Source organism: Oxyura jamaicensis, chromosome 1 (assembly GCF_011077185.1).
Source record: "Oxyura jamaicensis isolate SHBP4307 breed ruddy duck chromosome 1, BPBGC_Ojam_1.0, whole genome shotgun sequence".
In the NCBI taxonomy this organism is placed as follows: domain Eukaryota; kingdom Metazoa; phylum Chordata; class Aves; order Anseriformes; family Anatidae; genus Oxyura; species Oxyura jamaicensis.
The window spans coordinates 95,173,917-95,192,190 of record NC_048893.1 but is presented as its reverse complement, the minus strand read 5'-3'; the positions used below and the strand labels follow the sequence as shown (position 1 = coordinate 95,192,190).

Sequence of the window (18,274 nt, the reverse complement as noted above, 5' to 3'; positions counted from 1 at the left end):
TATCCACGAGCCTGAAGTCAGACCTCTGTACATCATCACTCGTAACACAGGACCAGCCCCTCGGTCCCTCTGGGTGAACGTCAGTCACTCTGGGAGCCAGAAGGTGACAGCCCTGAGGGACCACGTGCTGCGTGGCCAGCACTTGAGCTCTGCTCTGATGTATCACCCGCAGCACACCCCATGAAGGACTGCAGTTTGAAAGACAAAATCAGCATTTCTTGAGCCCACCGCACGGTTTCAGCACAGCTGAGGCGATGATGCCTGTCTATCAGAACAGAGAAGGGAGCTGATGGGCAAGACAATCCCAGCTGGGGCTGATCTCCATCGGCCTGAAGATCCCATGTAGAATAAGGACTAAGTAGGTGTCGTTTCCCCCAGGGCATAATTTTGGCAAGCATGCCAAGACAGACATTTGAACCAGCCACAGCCTCCTACTTGACCTTTCACATGCTCAAAGTTTTATTTTAGAAATTAAATTAACTGGATCCAGCCCTGCCTGTGCCAGAAGCAAGAGCCCTCTAGACTGATTAATGCCTGGCTGAGGTTACAAGCAGGTCTTGTGTGTTTCACCAGAAAGCCCAAGTTTAGGCAGCATGTGCTGCTGCTGTCAATTGGCCTACGACTGGGATAGAAGACACAAAGACCAACCGCTGCTTTTTCGGGTGCCCACTCAGGCCACACAACAGGTGAGAGCTGCCAGAGCACAGTACGATGACTGCCCTGCTCTGATCACAGCGTTGCACTTTCCTCCCATTCCTTCAGTGCTAGGTCTTGCTGTCCTTCACCAACCAAGGCTGCCTCCTGCATATGCTGCATCTCTCGAATGGGAGGAAAAGCCGGCATCTTTGTAGAGTGCAGCTCAGCACATCAACCCTCGTCTCATACCGCATGGGAGGAATGGAGAAAAACACTTCATCTGATGTGAATCACCGATAGATTTGTCTACGAAAGAAGAACCAGGAAAGGTTGCAGCAAGTATCATCAGAGCTGAGCACTTCCTGTTATTTCTTAGGTCTTAAAGTTGGCTCATTTTCCAGAACTGAAACATCCTCTACAGCACACACACACAAAAAAACCCCTAAGATTTGAATGCTCCATGACACACACACACAGAAATTGCTGACTTCTTGTAGGCATCAAGCAGAACTTAGGAACATACAAACACTCTCTGTTGCAGCGCATTGAAACAAACATGAAATATTGCAAAAGCAAGGGTGACTACCAAAGAAAAGGTGACAGAAGCAAACATAAGCATTGCCCTGACGAGACTCCTGTTGGACGGGGTACTCTGCACTCATTTCCCTGCGTCTTCCTGAGGGTGGCTACATTTTCATACAGCTCCACCCAACAAGGCTATATTCAGCTTTTATTACTCAGCTTGGAGCCCCTTGTCACCTCAGAGATAAAAGTTTAGCTGAAAAGCGACGGAGCAGGAGCCAGAGGAGACTGCAGTGGGTTGAAACGTGCACCTCCCCACTGCACTCATGCCCGTTGCTGTGGGCATCTGCTGTGCCCAAGAACAGGAACCAAGGGCAGAATTTGGGTGTGCTCAGCCTTACAACAGCTGAGACAACGAGGTTTCATGGTTCACAGCATGGTCTCCAGGACTCAAGGGTGGGTTGGACCCAGCCAGCAACCAACAGCAAAAAGCTTCTTCGGCTGAAGGGGAGAGTGAGGACCTGAAACCAACCCCAGGAGCAGGGCACAGATTGCAGCAACAGGGATCAGGCAGAGGGCATGTGCTGTCGGGGCACTTGGTAGAGAGGTTGGCTGCGGAGCAGGAGTGTGGCTACAGCACAGCCACCACACTGCAAGCACGGCCGGCAGCGTTTGCAGAGCTGCCTGCACGGCAGTTCAGCTGGGAGCCGGGCTCTGCATGACTGACCCCGGGTGGTGAGGACACCTGGCACAAGGGAACCAGCTGCAGATCCCCACCAAGTAAGTCACAGAGCGAGGTCCCTTGACCTAAGCAGCTCTCTAAGAGGAAGGCACGTGACAGAAGCTCACCAAGCCCCAGCCACGGGGAAGGAGCATCTCCTAAGTGTTCCTGCAGCTCTGTTAAGCACATGGCACTGACAGCGCTATTTGGTGGAGTCCCAGGAGGAGCCCATCTTCTCCACCAGGTCCCAGTAGCCCCCTTCTCTCCCAGGAAGGACAAGCACTACCATAACCAGAGCAGTCCCAGCCTGGCTGCTCACTCTGGAGGGGGCACCAGGAAAGCTCCAGCCGCACCAGGCAGGCAGGCACAGCGGCTGTGCTCACCCACGCTGACCTAATCCCACCAGCTGCAGGTACTCACACGATGACCAGTGCCTCCCGATGACCTCTGCAACACCTCCTGCACCCAGGTTTCTGTGGCTCAGGGACCAAAACGTTTTTCCTGTCTCCTCTGTACCAAAGTGGCATCCGGATACTGGAACTGCAGCACAGGTGTGAACTGAAATACTCACCACCCACTCTTATCTTTATTCATTCACTACAGGGACATAGCTTGTATTACAAAATTAGCCATGAAACATTTACCAAATGCAACTTTAAATAAGTAGAAGCCCTAAAACAAGCTGCGGAAGGCTAAGGCAAGAACAAGTGGCACTTCCAACACTGTGTCCATGACTGGAGTTCGAGCAAAGTGACTGAGCTCTGGATGAGGCAAATACCTCCTTCCCCTTGACAAGTTTCTTCTCTGCCCTTATACCAGAAGATAAAAATAGTCACATTTCTGAGGAGAAACAAAGGATGGCTGTTTTCACTCCCATGATGCGTGCAGAATAATCAACCCTCAAAGACTTATTACATTTTCAACCTATTGCAACAACTTGCTGGCCAGATGGCTCATGCTCTGTGGCTCCGGTAGCTCTCCCGTTCTCCACCTATGCTGCAGGTTACACCAGATGGGCTCATTTATCCATTCAGACATTGCTCTGAGGTATGTCCTCTCCCAGCTCCTCAGCTGTCCAATAGAGGCAGTTATGAACATTTCCTAGGACCAGAGGAGTGAGCAGCGTTTGTCCAGCATGTGGAGTGATGTAGGCGCAGTTATTGCAGTCCAGATACACACCTCTCCCTTTGAGAGATCTCTTAACAATTCTCTGCAATCACCTGGTTATACATGTAGGGAGCATAGTTTAACTTTATTTGCCACCAAGAAGTCACAGAAAACAGCTGAAGCAGTCCTTGTGGAAGCCATGTAGCACGTTCCCCTGGCCCTCAGCAGATAAGGGTACCTTGCAGGTTGTTGTCTAATCCATCCTCTGAAACCCCAAGTGTTGGTGATACTCTCCCAGAAAATTGTCTCAGTGCTTTGTTTGTCTGTTGGAAAAAAAAAATCCAACCTAAATCCTTCTGCGATTTAAGCGTGTGATTTCTTTTTCTAAATATGGTAGAGAAAGTGAAGGGTTCACTTCTTCCCTACTTGCGTTTTTCCCACATAGAAGCACATACATGCTTCAGGCTCTCACATCTCCTTTCAGTATTTTCTTCTCTGCATCGGACAACGCAATTCTTTCAACATCAGGCAAGCAACTGATTGTATACAACTTAGTTTTCTGTCCAGGAGATCATGCGTTTGATGCTAAAACCAGAGGGCTGTCCTAATGCATGGCAGGAGAACAGAAAGCTACGTGACAGAGCCACGTGAGATCCGTAAGCCCATGTTGTCTCCCTAGGGCTCTCCCTTCTTGAGATAATCCATCCAAAAAGCAAGACAACAACACGGTGCAGTAAAAACAAGTGAACCACAGAAAGACACAGGTGTCAAGGCTCAGCTGAATTAACATAGCTCCAGGGATGAGGTCCCTTCAATGTCCTCCACCGTGTCTCTCCATCTTCAGCTAGTTGATGTTCTCTCTAATTTTATGCAACGAAAGCTGGCGCTTCATAGCTGAGCATTACACAAGCCTGGGCGGGAGGGTTTCTGTAAACTTCCTTCTTCTGGCGAGTCGTGGAGCAGAGAGAGCTCTGTCCCTCTGAGGACAGACGCTCAAGGTCTCTCTCTCGGTTGGGTTGGAGTCCGCGGCTGGGTGCGCGGCCTAGGCCATGGAGGCATGGCTTGCTGCTGCCCCTGGGGCTGCGGCAGAGGCCTCTGCTGCAGGCGCACCTGCCGGGGGGTAGGGTTGGCCGGCGGACGAGGGAGCTCCCGCACTGCCATCTCGGTCTCTACCTTGCGAGCCTGCATCATCCTCTCCTCATCTGCAATGACAGGAGATCCCAGCAGTCAGATGCCTACTCACGTCTAAGCAGAAGGCGACGCTCTTACTTAAGTCAACGAGGGAGAAGAGAAAGCTCAGGGAAGAAAAAGCCAGATATTGGCCTTACCTGGGAGGCTGCTGTCACTCTCAGATTGTCCTACTACTTCAGCAGGACAAACAAAATCAGTCACCTGTGCACCCCAGGCAAAGCTAAAAGCTTTGCAGTTGCCCAGCTGAGGTCAAGGTACCTGGGGATGTTTGAGGTGGCTCTGCCTCCTCTGTGCTGGTCACCCACCAAGGGACACCCCCAGCCAGGGCTGCTCTGTCATCTTTTGAAGACAGAATGGAAATTGAGATGCACCCACAGTAAGCAACATAAGAGCACTCTGACCTGCCATTGTCTACGCTGGGATTGCCATGAAGATTTCCAGGCACTTGGTAATTACCAGCATTAATTTCCCAACATGTAGAAGAATTAAATACATGCCAACTGGTCATTAACTTGTCATTTCTGAGATGGTAGTCATCTTAGCTTAGGGACTGAGGGATTTACCTCTTGGGGCACTGAAGTGTCTTTAAACACACAAACTCTTTCAAAGAGGCTGCTCACCTTCTTATTTTAGTTCTCATTCTCCTAGACACTTTTTTTAAAAAAATCCAAACCCAGGAATTGAGGAGATGCTGTCACCGCACCGTTGAGGGAATAATCACTCAAACAGGAACAGCCATAAGGTAAAATAACACTCTGATGGCATTGCGCTCACAACCTATGCCAAGCCTTCGGAGATGACATCCTGTGGTTGCACTGCTGTGAGCTCTCCCAGAGAACAGGGAAAGCCCCTGCCTGTCTTTTGTGACCAGGTGAAGTGAGAGGGCCGTGGTGAGTTACTGCACTAATGTTATACCCTCAGCCATGGGAAAGGCCATTCTCACACCTCCTGTCAGCCTGACCGCAAGCACCTTCGAGGTATCAGCTGGAGTTTCTTTCGAACACTGCCCTCTTCACCTTGGCAAAGACTGCTGTGGTATACAAAAGAGTCTTTTCTGCCATTTTGTAGCCTGAGCACTGACTCACGCAGACACTAGCTGCTATTGAAGACCACACAGGAAGCCTAACACAGTATGTGGGTGCAGGACTTAACACAAGCCTGCAACACCAAGGTGCTCCCCTGGCTGCTGGGTGACCTCCTCATAACTTTAGCTTCCTCTTCTGGGTGGGCCATCCAACTCTTCCTGAGTGGCAGCTCGGTGTCCTCTGCCCACACAATATAGGGGCAGCACATGAGCTGTAATTCAAAGACACCTCTCCATCAACACTGAGTCCATGCTGAGAGATGACTCTATCAGCGTATTTCTTGTGGCCTTAACGAAGCCTAAATTTTGGACAGATGAAATCTCTGCCCGCTCTGAAAGCATGGTGTCTTTAATGAAGCGCCCCATGTTGGGCCTCCAACAACATTGTTTTGTAGAGAGGACAGGCACCAGAAAATGCCTGAGGAAACTCACCAAAAAGCTGAGCCCTTCTTGCCCCTTCCCACTATGTACATTGTTTCTAAATGTGACTAATGATTTCAAAGATCCTAATTTTACACTATAAATTTACTGGAAAAAAATCTGATGGAGTATCTAATTGTATGTTTAGCCCCATGGATGTTCATGACAGGTGGTCTTGGCTGAGATTTAGGGGAGCCATTCTTCTCCCACAGATGAACAGAAGGGTTTGAGACCAAAAGGTCTTCTGTTCCAAGCACATCCTGGGAAACCAAGACTGACAATAGCAGCTGATCTGCTGAGATTCACTGTGTGTGAAAATTGAGTTCTTGCTCAAGCTATGGCGAACGGCAGGCTCCTGCCCACAGGGGTGCAATCAGTAGAAAGCTTGAAGATTTTAGGTGCCTGGAAAGAAACATAATGCCTTTAAACACTTACCATCATCTTCAAGCCTTTGTGTTTTTTTCTTCCTGATGCAGAAAATAAGCAAAATCACAAAAGCGACAAGCAATACTGCACCTCCTGCTATGCTTATGATAAGATAGAAGTCCAGCTGGCCTAGTTAAGAGAATGAAAGAGGATGTTAAAGAAATAACTTGCATAATGGCTACCTAGAATTCTGTATTTTTCTCCCATTGACTATAAAGGCAGCCCCAGTGGAAGAACCCGCCCTTTACCCTTTCTCTGTACAGAGCAGAAAGTTACTGGTCCTCATTGTGAAGGACACAGTGTTGGAGAATGCTGTGGAAACTTTCTTTGCAGCAAACTGAAACCAGAGCACTCATGTGTCAGCTCCTCTTACTTAAATTAACACAAATAGTCTGTTCCTGCAGGGGACCCTTTTAAGGACAACGAGCATCCAGGCAGTGCTCAGCATCCAACAGAAATAAACTTTTTCTATGTACTTCCTACTGAGATGGAAACACTGAGATCAGGTTGCCTCATAGCATTTTGGTACTTCTGCTTCAATTTTTGGCTCTATGCAAATTAAAAAATAGTGAAGATGGAAAAAGCATAACCAAATATCCTACAGCCTCAAAACAAGAGTTTGGTTTACTTGGTGGGCAAAGGTTTATGTGAGCCTTCCTTACTTCAGCCAAATAAAGCCCTCCTTTGTTGCCTCCCGCTTGGGCTGCTCTCCTGGCATTTGGTGTTCATACCTGAGCACAGGTGCTACAGAGCTGAAGTACCCCACAGAAGAGCACCTTCCTTTGCTCCCTGGGAGACAAAGCTCTGAAAGAGGAGGCACTACGGGTACCACCCTTAACGTACACCAGGCACGCAAACGGATGGCATGAGTCACAAGGCTGAAGGCAAGTTGTGTATCTACAGTGTGAAGACCAGCAACAGTCTGGACTGTAATGGAGAGAAACAAGCATGCTCCGCGATTAGTTCATCTCACCTGCTTCAGCTGCCAGTGTTGCACTGAGATGTGGTTTGCCCTTCCAGGGTCTGAAAATCACAGTTGACTATAAGGTGAACCCAGGCAGATTCACACAGTCATGTTTATATATAAAAAGTTAGATGAGCTCAAATTCAGGACAAGATATTCAAGGAGGGCAGCAGGGTTGGAAGAAGATTTCACTGAAATTTTAGGGATTTTTAAATCTACTGTGGAGCTATTCCTGTACTGCTACCACACTGAAAGGTCTGAGAATGTTTTAGTTTGCATAGGAAGGGTAGCGTTGCATGGTTATGGTGCTTTATCAGTGTCGCACACACGCATACCTTCAAGACCAGAATGACAACCATTTTATTTCTCTGTTAATAATTTAGGAGAAAAACAAACTGTCTCACCCTGTGCAAGAAGAGCACTTCTCAAGGACGACCAGCATCTGGCTGATGGATAATGCCTACACCAGCATTGCAGGCAGACCTGGGCTTGCTTGGCTCATGACCTGGGCTGCCTAGGCAAAGGCCAGCTTCAGCCAGCATTTCCTCAGCAACACAACGTGTTTGGGCTAGACTGCCCAGCCTTCAACTGACCTGATCCAGCAGCATGTTTTCACACCTGGCTCGAAACTCCATGCCACATGCAGCCCTCCGGACCCTTTTCCAGTGCTGGCGCCAAGGTGGCTGTGCGGCCTGTCAGCTCAACACAGAAGCATGCAACCCTTTTTTGGCTAGGTTAGGTGTCAGAAGGATCCTTCACAGGGCAAATGCTGCAGGGGAGGGCCACCCCGTCCCTCAGCTCTTTCTCCTTCAGTCAGCCACAGTACACCTTGGCATCACTTTAGTGAGGCCTATACCTCAAGGATTTGCTCCCTCTCTTCTCACACTGTGGGCTGAACTTGGGACTTTTCTGGAATTTTCTGTGGCAGAAATAGCAGTACATTGGAAACACTACACCAGCTACCCTGAGTCCCTACTCTCCATTAACCGCAGCAGGAATATAGAGCAAGTGAGTGCTTTAAGTTCAGTGCTGCCAGTTAGGTGGGATGAGTCCAAGATCAGCAGATTCAAGGACTTTTCCCCAGTACTGCACTGGATATCTCAGCTTAGAACTGAGCACCACATCCAGCGTTACACTGGTATGACCCATCCCTTGTTTTCGCCTTAACTCTCAAAATAAACCCCACTGAGGTTGGGTGGGAAGGGTGTAACTTCTTTTGCCTATCTAATCATTTTCGGCATGATTCTGCCCATTTAAAATACATTTCCTCCAGTTCTCTTGCTGTGACTGTGTTTGAGGAAGGTGAAATTTCAAATGAATATGGAAATCCATGGTACATTTGAGCCATGCTTATCTGAGTCATGTAGCCCCAAAGCTCAGCTAACTTCTCCAAAACCCCATTCCTGATTTTTAAGCCAAGCGGGGAGACCAGTGAGCTTATTTTTCCCCTTGTGAGAGCACCCAAGCACACCCACAGATAGCAGACAACCACCACCTTTGTAGGTATGAGCATGGAGAGTAGAAAAAGAACATGCAACTGATTTTCCCACCATAAAGATGTAAATGAAGAGCAAATCAATGAAATCAATGCCATGGCTTCATATACACAGGAGAAGATCCCAAGCCACATTTCCCAAAACAAGCTGTTAATTTATGTTGTAGTAGCTTGGGTAGTTTTATACTATCTTACTGAAATCACCTCTTTCACAGTAATAATTTGGGAAGTACCACTTGTTTTAAAGGAATAAAGAAGTATAAAAACGACAGGAGTGATATCTGCCTGTTGCAGACTGCTGCATGCAATAAAAACCCAGCAGTGGTGCTGGACTCATGATATTGGGTACAGGGAACCATTGATACTTCTGGCACCTGGAGCAATCCTGTAGATATGTGCAACTACATCAAGCCCCCTACGTCAAACCAACAGATTGTAGTAAAAATGGATTTTCTACCTGAACACTTGACTTGTTTCTCGGTTGTTTTTTCGCTGACTTCATTCTTAACAGTACATCTGAACCTCCCAGAAAAGGTTGTAGTAAATTCCACCTTTGTTAAATTACTTCTTCTAATTTTATCATGAGCCACTTCTATCATAAATGTTTGGTTGTTAGTCGTCTGCTTCACTTCACATTTCACGGTTGTGGTTTTATTAATGCATTCAGCGTAGATGATTGGCTGAGGGACAGGCTCTGAAAAAGAAGAGAGGGCACAGGCAGGTCTGACAAGGTTTCTCCTTTTGAAAATCTCCATTATTAAGCAGAACAAGGAATTAGCCACCAACAAGCAGTGAGGGAGTAATACCAGCTAATGAGACCAGAGAAGAATAAAGAGCAAATTAGACTTCCACTGTAGAAGCAACACAGCAATGATAAACAAAATGCAGTAAATCAGTCTACATATGTGTCCTAACACATTTCTCATCTTTTTTTTAAAATCTCTTTCTATTCCCTTCTCAATACACTGTAAAGTGTCTCTTCCTTAAACAAGACATGGTTATTTCAGCAAGAGCATCTACACTCTGCCTTCTGTACCCATTTTCACTGCAGCATTATCCACAATTTAAAACCTGAGTTTTATCCCCAGTTCCTCTTCAGAATAGAAATATCTGTAGTTCACATCATAAGGGCATTTTAACTCCAGACAGTTAACCATATCCTGGGCAACCTGAAGGGATGCTAGAGCTCACCCGAGTAATTTGGGGGTGGAGGGGAGGTGCCGCAGATGTGGAGCTCCGCCAAGATCTGGAAGCCATCTGAGAGCGTTTCAGCAAAGCAGAGCTGCACCAACACGGCTGGATTACTTCCAGGCCCAGCCTGGCTCACGGCCAGCCCAGCAAGGGTAGGGGAAGAAGGTGTGTTTTGGGGGGAAGGAGGTGGATGGGGAAGACTGGAAACAGCCCTCTGCAGCTCCTGCTCCAGTGTTTTGGTGCAAATTAAGTCAGCTCTGATCTGCCTCTACCCATCAGGAGAGATTTCCTCTAAGGCAGAACAAACAGCTGCTTACGGTGCTTTATGTATCACCAACGGCACTCAGCTTGCATGACAGCCACAGCATGAAAACCCATCAGAACAGAAATCACAAAACAAAACAGACCACTCTTAGCTCTCAATGAGGCTATGACAGAGAGAACCAATTTCTGTCTCGTCCTGCAAGCAACTACTTATGTTTCAGTTCCAGATTCTCTGTCACTGGTGACACTGATTGAAGCAGAAAAGCCTTGCAGGACTTTTGCTCAACCAGGGACAACTGGCAGGGGCATCAGATAGAAAAAAGTTCAATTTCTACCTTTTAAACGAGGCAAACAACTACACACCAGGCTCATCTATAGCTGTAGGCAGCGTAAGCTACGGAGAGCATAAATTTTAAAGCCATTAGGAGCTGCTCATAGCAAATGAAGTCTAGTTTCACACTGTGAAAAGGAAAGGCAGCGTCCCTTTCCTCATTAAGCTCCTCTTCTGCAAGCTGTAAGTTATCTTTCAGGGGAACATCCCAGTGTGAAACACCAGAGTCCAGGTTCTGGTGAGGGAGTTGGGTGATGATGTCATCACCTAAACATATTTTTTTTTCTGTTCTAGAACAGTTATTTTCCAACACTAATAACAAGGTATAAACTGGATGACAATTGACTCACCCAACAGTTACTAGAGGATTTTACCTCCAAAGCTGTGTATCAGAGGCAAGGCAAGCTCTCTGCTGCACAGTAGGTGAATTGATGCAGCACGCAGCTAACTTGCAACTTATTGCCTTAACCCAACATTAAACTCAGGTAAGCCCAATGACAGCTCAGTGCCTTAAGCATGAGTAAGTAGATTCAAGCCCCAACAACTTCCTGAATATGCAGTTTGCAATGATGGTTTTCAAAGTAGTGAGACACCCTCACTTCTCAGCAGTCTGTTCGTTAGCCACAGGGCCTCCGAACTGCACAAAAAGGCTGCTAAAACCCTTCCAGCTGTCTTTGCTGCTGCTGCCTTGTGAAGGCATAATTTCAGTAGTGCCAGCTGATGCCCACAAACTTGAGGTTGGCAAAGGTCTGCATGCTGGCTGAGGAAGGACAGAGCAAAACCATCCACTTGCTGGGAAAAAATAAATAAATAAATACATGTTGCCCTATGGCTTAGCAGTCTGGAGAGGTGATAGCTGCCACTGAAGAGCAGAATACCCATCCCCAGAAACTTTGGGCTGCTACCACTAACATCTCTCAGCTCAAGATACAGCACGGAAACGTAGGCTGCCCTCATGCTTGGAACCCATGAACTCCCCGTTGAATTCCCTGGGCGTGGACTTAGGGGTGCTTTTATTTGTTGCATTATGCTGTCTGAGGACGGGGATGCAGGAGTTGTCTTCCCCTGCAAATTCAAATCCTTGCCTATTGTGGTACATCTCAGGGGATGTGATTGCTGGAGTTTTCTTGTGTTTGAGCCAAAAAAAAAAAAAAAAAAAAAAAAAAAAAAAAAAAAGATTGTGGGCTCCCATTGCCTATCTGTAGGCTTTTAGTGCTGCCTGGGCACATGGAGGGATCAGGTGGTCGACAAGGAGAGGAGCCAGAAAGCAACAGGGGACCAGAGGGAATCAACAAGAGTAACAGAAGGGAGCAAAGAGGTACATCTCACAGGAATCCCCCCTGAAACAGAAACGGGGCAATGAGCAGGAGAGGTTGTATGAGGGTGTGGGAACACCAGGTCTTTTTTGTCTGTGGCTGGGAATGCCATGGGGAAAGTAAAAACTCACCCTGAACAATGAGTGCTGTTTTTTCTTCTGCCTTCAGTTTTCCATCTTCGTGGTAAACAAGCACTGTGTACGTGCCGCTGTCCTCTTTCTTCACAGGCTGTATTTGTAGAGTCCCATTGAAGAGTACGTTACACCTGCAGCCTTTTCTGTCTGTGTAATACTTAATTTTCTTATTTTTTATCTGAAGTAACCTCTGATCGTTTCTTGACCATGTTGCCTCATGCACAGTCCCAGTAGTCATGATGCTGAGAAAAGCTGACCCATCCACTGCCACGTAAATCCTTCTGGTGTCAGCGCCTTTGAAGGGAAGCACAACCAGCCCATCAGCAAGTCTCGAACAGCCACTGCTGTCCTGTTCACCAGCCACAGCGGTGACCCAAAAGGTTTTCATTTCTACTCTGAGTTCCCTAAGCCTCTGTTACTTATGTTCAGATTCATGGCTGCCCATGAACTTAGCCCTTCCTGAAGATAATAAGGTCACTTTGTTGGGTTTAACTTTTGGCACAGGCTGACACTTAGAGCGCTTGTCACTGCAATCATTACTGCGGACAGCGAGAATGCAAACTGGAGCATGGGATCACTTCAGCAGCAATGGTGATGGCAATAGTAATAGTGGCCTAAAAGACGTGCCTGTGTCGATCAGTGAGTGCAAGACACCGAACTGGAGGAAGATACAGGGCTGTTGGTTCCTGGTGCCCCCTCCTCGCCGCTCTGCAGTGCATCCACTTGGTGCGTGTAGCACACCATCATGGTGCGGGCAAGTAAGGGGGGAGAAAAACAGCCAACCTCAGCCTGCAAAATTATCCGGCCCTGCAGATACTGCGAGGCAAGCAAAGGCAAAAAAAATACCTTATCTCTTCACAGGTGCCCTTTGATCATAGTTCCCCTCTGCAAAACAGGTGAGAGGAGGCTACATCACAAAGGTGCAGCCAGGACTGGGTAGCACTTTTCATGAAGACAATATTCAGAAAAAGCAAGGGCTGTCGAATGTTAAGCATGTTACTGCCATTGGAGATTAAGTACTCTTCCTGCTGTGCCTGGGTCTCATGCCCTCTATGCTCAAGGGCGCTCCACAGCCTCCACAAGGCACAGCTCTGGTGAACGGGGGCTTCTGAGCACACATTCTGTCAGGAGGTCACTTCAATGCGGGCACTGCCTCCACCCCAAGTGTGGGTGGAAAATTTTTAGGTGAAGATAAAAAAAACACCAGAAGTGCTTACAAGTGTTGGATGGAATATGCTAATGAATAACAACATTAATTCAGAACCGCAGCTTATTTCATTTGTCTTTTTCTATATTCTGTATTCATTCCTCTTCAATTTATAGGATAAAGCAGAGGCAGGACGGGATTTCTTTTCACATGACCAGGCAGAGCCAATTCTGCTCTAATTTTATAGATTTCAAGCACTTTTTCCCACAGGCAGGAAAACTGCGTTTACGCATTTATTACAGTCCTTCACTGTAGCATATAATCCTTTATTCCTTGTATCTAGCACAATGGTAAACTCTATGACAGAGAAATTAAAATACAGTTTCTATTTCACAAAGCTAACGATGTTAGAGATAACCAAAGAATTAAAATATTGTGCCTCTGCAACAAGGAAATTAATACTGAAGTGTTTCCTACAATTCACCCCCAGTCTAAGGAGAGGTTCTTAGTTCACTATTGCATTTTTTATGAGGTATTTGATGTATCTAATGAAATAGTCTGAAATCAAGCTATCAAACAGACTTGGAAACAGCCAACCTCCACTTCGATGACACTACAGGTTATACCCAAATGTCTGAATTTTGATACTCATTTCTGTTCAGTCATGAACAGGTAGTTAGAGCTAGTAATAGGATTTCTTTACTTGACAGATATTAGCATTTATTTCTTTATCTCCAGAAGTAAAGAAAAAAAAATCTATGTTTTCAGGGAAAATTCAGTGGCATCTCTGAGGACTGACCACCTAGACACAACTCCATGGAGATCACATCAACACTCAGACTTGCTGGTGGAAAGCAGAGGCTTCCACATGTGTGATATTAAAATTTGTTAGCTAAGGAAACATCAGTTCTGCTAATGCCAACTGAAATGCTCTTCAAGGGGCAGAAATATCAGAACTGGCAGCATAGAGCTCATTTGCAGTCACAAGAAAGAGTTAAAAATAAAAGCTCGAAATAGTAACTTTAGAGAAGTAAGGAAGTCTTTTGGTTTACATCTTCGTGTATATTTGAAACCAGTTTTCCATTCAAGGGAAATAAACTTCATTTCTGCTTGGGAAGATTCTTTTATACATCACGTACCAAAAATAAATTCCTTATTTTTCTACTCATTTTGTTCTGAAGGGAAAAAAATTTAAACAATCTGTAGTGAAATGAACAGAAATAAAATAAAATAAAATGTGCCTGGTTGCGTTGTCTTCACCTCTTAAAACCTTCTCTAACCTACACGTTAACACCTTAAGTTTTTAGATTAATACTTTAATAAATGAGAGCAGTATTATACAAAATATAAGTACACATTTGCTTACTGTTTTCACATCCTATGCTCCTTCAACTCCACTGCTGACAGGTAGATCTATCACTCTTTCTGTTAATATTTATGGAAGAATGTAATTTGTGTTTTCAAAAGATTTCTTCATCTTTGATAAGAAAAGGTAATTACATGTGATAATGGTTCTGCACAATGCACCGTGAACTAGATCTCTAATGTAGTACAAGCTACCTTGAGGGCAGAGAGAAAACTGCATGCTGATATTTCTCATTATACATCTGTCAAATTAGAGCTCATTAACTTTAAACCAGAACTGTTTACAGCTTATTAATATAATTGAAATAGGAAACTCAGGTCTTGCCCTCCTCACCCTGGCTGAAAATAAAATCAAGTAATAATAGCTATAACCCAAATGTGCCCAAACACCTCACCCACTGAGAAAGTGGAACTAGTTTCTTATCAGTAACATCCCCCCAAGTTGTAAATGGATTAAAATGCAACTTTAACAACACCAGCCTGAGAAAGCAAAAACTTAATGAAGGCTTACCTTTTACATTGGGAAACCAAAGCAGCAAGCACTTGACTAGGAAAATCCTCCTGAAGTTCATTTTCAGGGTCCAAAGAGCCAGTGCTGCCTTGTCTAGTGATAGCTCCTAGCAGGTGAAAGGATCGCCTGCTATAAGCAAGCGGTCGTGGGCTGTGTCTGCACAGCCCTTGTGCCCTCCTCCCCCTCTCACTCTAGCACTTCTCGTTTCTCGCACAGGCACAGAAAGCACAGACAGAAATACCCTCTGAAGGACTGCTTTTTATCAGGACTGGGCAATCTGCAGAGTGGCAAGGAAAACGCACACCAACATGCATGCCTCCAAGGTCTGCCTACCCAGCTGGAGGGCCAGACCGTGCCGTTGTCCTCTTCCATGTTTGTGTGAAGAGTTCAACTCCAGCATCCACCACATGCCACCTTCCCTTGCGGCACAGATCTGTCTTTTGGGGCAGGAGAGTGATGGGGACCCTTCCACTCCCCTGCGACCCATCAGCAGAGAGGGGACAGAAAGTCCAGGTCCCCCAGTGGGGAGCAGGAACTGACAGCTCTTGGGCGACACATAGAAAGGAGATGCACTTTCCAGGAAAGCGTCAGATCAGCTTCACATCAGCATCTGATCCACAAGGGGCTGGCCAGTGCGGCACATGGGTGTCCTGCCAGCACAGCCAGCCGTCTGACCAAGCTGCAGAAGAGGGATGAGCTTGGAAGCAGATGAGCACACTGCCTTGGTCTAGCCAGAAATCAGCCCCAAAGCTGGCTGGTGTTGGAAAGACTGTGAGGAAAGATGGGAGGAGGTATTGGAGATAGGTCCAAAAACACGTGAGAAGCTAATAAAATCCTTATTCCTGTTTCCAACATGAAACAGATGGGGTGCGGAGGATTTTGAATTACCATCCTCAGCACAATCCCTTTGCAACAGTGGCCACTGAAATCTTTCAGCTTTTTTATCGTGGATGTGAGCCAAGAAATAAGACAAAAGAAAAACTATGGCACAAGAGATGTACAACATTAGATAAACCTTTCTCATTAATTCATGTCATTCTGCTTTCTTGAAGTTATAGGAAGATCTTCTAAAATGCCTCCCCTTCTCCAGCTTTATCATCTTTATCATCTTTTGCAAACAGCTCTGTTTGCACAAAAGGAAAAAAGTTACCTGAGGAAAAACACACTAAGGCCACAGTCAGTATTACTGATTTCCACATCACGGAAAACCTAGCTTTTCTTTGGTTTTTGTTGTTTCCTTACAAAGAACACAAAACAGAGGCCCGTGCAAAAGGAGAGAGGAAGCAACAGCAGCAAGATGACATTTTTGTGCATGACTTCTACACTCAGTGAAAGAAAAACAGGTTGAGGCATGGAAGATGCCCTGACATCTTCCCAGCAAGCAATCCATGGCAGCAGTGCCAGCCCCAGCGGGCTGCAGGGATCTCTCTTCCCGGCCACATGGAGCTTTTGTCACTGGGTCCATCAAGCAGGGCAAAAGGAGGCCCTGCCATGTTGAAACCAATGCCCACATTTGGCTCAACGTTGTCTGTTTTTTTCCTCAAAACAACATCCCTTGACATCAACTTCTGCTTCCAGCAGGCCCCAGCTCTTTGCCAGCACATTCATACCACAAACACACTGGGGCAGGGACTGTCCCATTGCTCTGGGCACAGAGAGAGCCAGCACGGTGCCATCCTGCTCGCTGGATAATACCTGCTGTGAAGCTGTGACAGGAACTAAGACTGGCATGACTAAAATGCAAGTGGAAAGATGTCAGTGTATAAGAGCTAGAGAGAAGAGAGAGAAAGCTCCGGCAGCAGAACGAGGCTTAAATGATGTCCTGTACTCGTAATGACGGCCACAAGTTTCTGTCATGCCCAGCGCCCTTGTAAAGTTACAGCCCAAATGACTCAGCGTGGTGGCCCCTCTGTCCCAACAGCCTGGTTACAGCCACCAAACTTTTCCCTGGTAGAGCAACAGGCAGAAAGCAACAAGAAACCACTCCTAGAAAGTCTGTTCAAAAAACGAGCCTGCTGTGCCCAGTGAAGAGGAACTCAAGAGAGGTGGCTGGGACTCAGTAGCCCTTGTCCCCTGTACACTGTGCAGCATAGAAGTGACACCAGGCCTGAGCATTTGTGAGTATGTCAGGCTGTGTGCACAAAAACAAGTTGCTCAGAGATTTTATACAAGAAAATCTCCTTTCCCTTCCATAAGACCTCAGGACAGACTCAGCAACACCGTCTTCCTACACTGCAGGACTACGTATCAAAGCTCCTACATAAAAGCTCTGGGCACCATGTCACAGCCGGGCCACCAAAGGGGCCCACCACCCATCTGCCAGGATCTCATGGGGAACCCATGCTGTGTGGGCATGGCCCACCCCACTGAGCAGCCCCTTTCCTAACCAGCATCGAACACCTCCCGCACCAGCTGCTGCTCACAGCTGTGTGCTGCCACAGCCCAAACACCACCCCAAGATGTGCTGAGCAGGTTGACACAAGGCCTACTAGGCATGGAGATAACCATGGCCCCACAGTCTTCCGCTCGCTGCAGAAACCCTCTCTCCTACTCGATACACAGGAAGTAACATCGCCGGGCTAAGCGCAAGCCAGATAGAAAAACAGGGCACAGACACAAAAGGAGATGTCTCCCAGTACCGCAGTGCTGGACCTGTCTTCAGCTAGGCCTGTCATCCAGCTCATGGCTAAGGATTCTTGGCCTCTGGTTAGCCCGTCGCATTGCTAGAAATCTCCATCTTCTGACACCTAGTAAACCAGAGGACCAAATGCAATCATGACAATGGGGTGGTTCTTTGCAGCCACTGCTGTCTCTGTGGTATTGTTTCCACTGAAAAACCCACAAAGTCATGTGGGTTTGCCTTTGTTGCTTGCTCTCATTTTTACTCTTCTGTTCTTTGTAATATGCTAACCAGTTTCCTCACAGGGAATGTAAGTATCATACTTACATTTCCATGAAAAGGTGACAGACACCTACACATCTGAAGGCAGCATCTCAAGAGACAATATGTAGCTGTTCCCATCTCTAATTGCACAACCTAGTGATGAGCTAATAAACATTCATGCCTGAGGCTAATAAAAAAAAAAAAAAGATAAAAGAAAAACAAAAAAGAATTATACTAGACCTACTAGAAAAGAAAGAACAAATACATTTAGCATGTTATTCTCAGGAAAGATAGCACGCAATAAGCTAATGTGTGCTTGTAGCCTGTCTGCTGATTTGCACCATCACATCTGACAAGAAGGTTAGGTTGTATTAAATGGCATTTAGGTGGGACTCATTACTCTTCCCTCAAAGTGGAGTCAGTCAGACACCCTGATCTCACCACCACTTGAGACCCTCACCATGAAAGATGACAGGAGTACTGCAAATTCACACCTATAAATTTCTCACAAAGACAGGCCTTTAGTTAGGCGCAGTTTGTGAGGCGAATAACGAATGTGATATTG

At 46.5% G+C, this 18,274-nt stretch overlaps 1 protein-coding gene across 1 annotated transcript; it reads right to left on the bottom strand.

Annotated features, from left to right (window-relative positions):
* Window positions 1-2,433: 2,433 nt before the first annotated feature.
* On the bottom strand, window positions 2,434-15,066 carry CD2 (CD2 molecule). Its single transcript, XM_035315267.1, has 5 exons — window positions 14,826-15,066; window positions 11,800-12,096; window positions 9,024-9,260; window positions 6,117-6,236; window positions 2,434-4,188 (listed from the first exon to the last, which is right to left on the bottom strand). Exons 1-5 carry the CDS (start codon window positions 14,884-14,886, stop codon window positions 3,980-3,982), a joined length of 924 nt encoding a protein of 307 aa, XP_035171158.1. The 5' UTR covers window positions 14,887-15,066; the 3' UTR covers window positions 2,434-3,979.
* Between the last annotated feature and the right edge of the window lie 3,208 nt (window positions 15,067-18,274).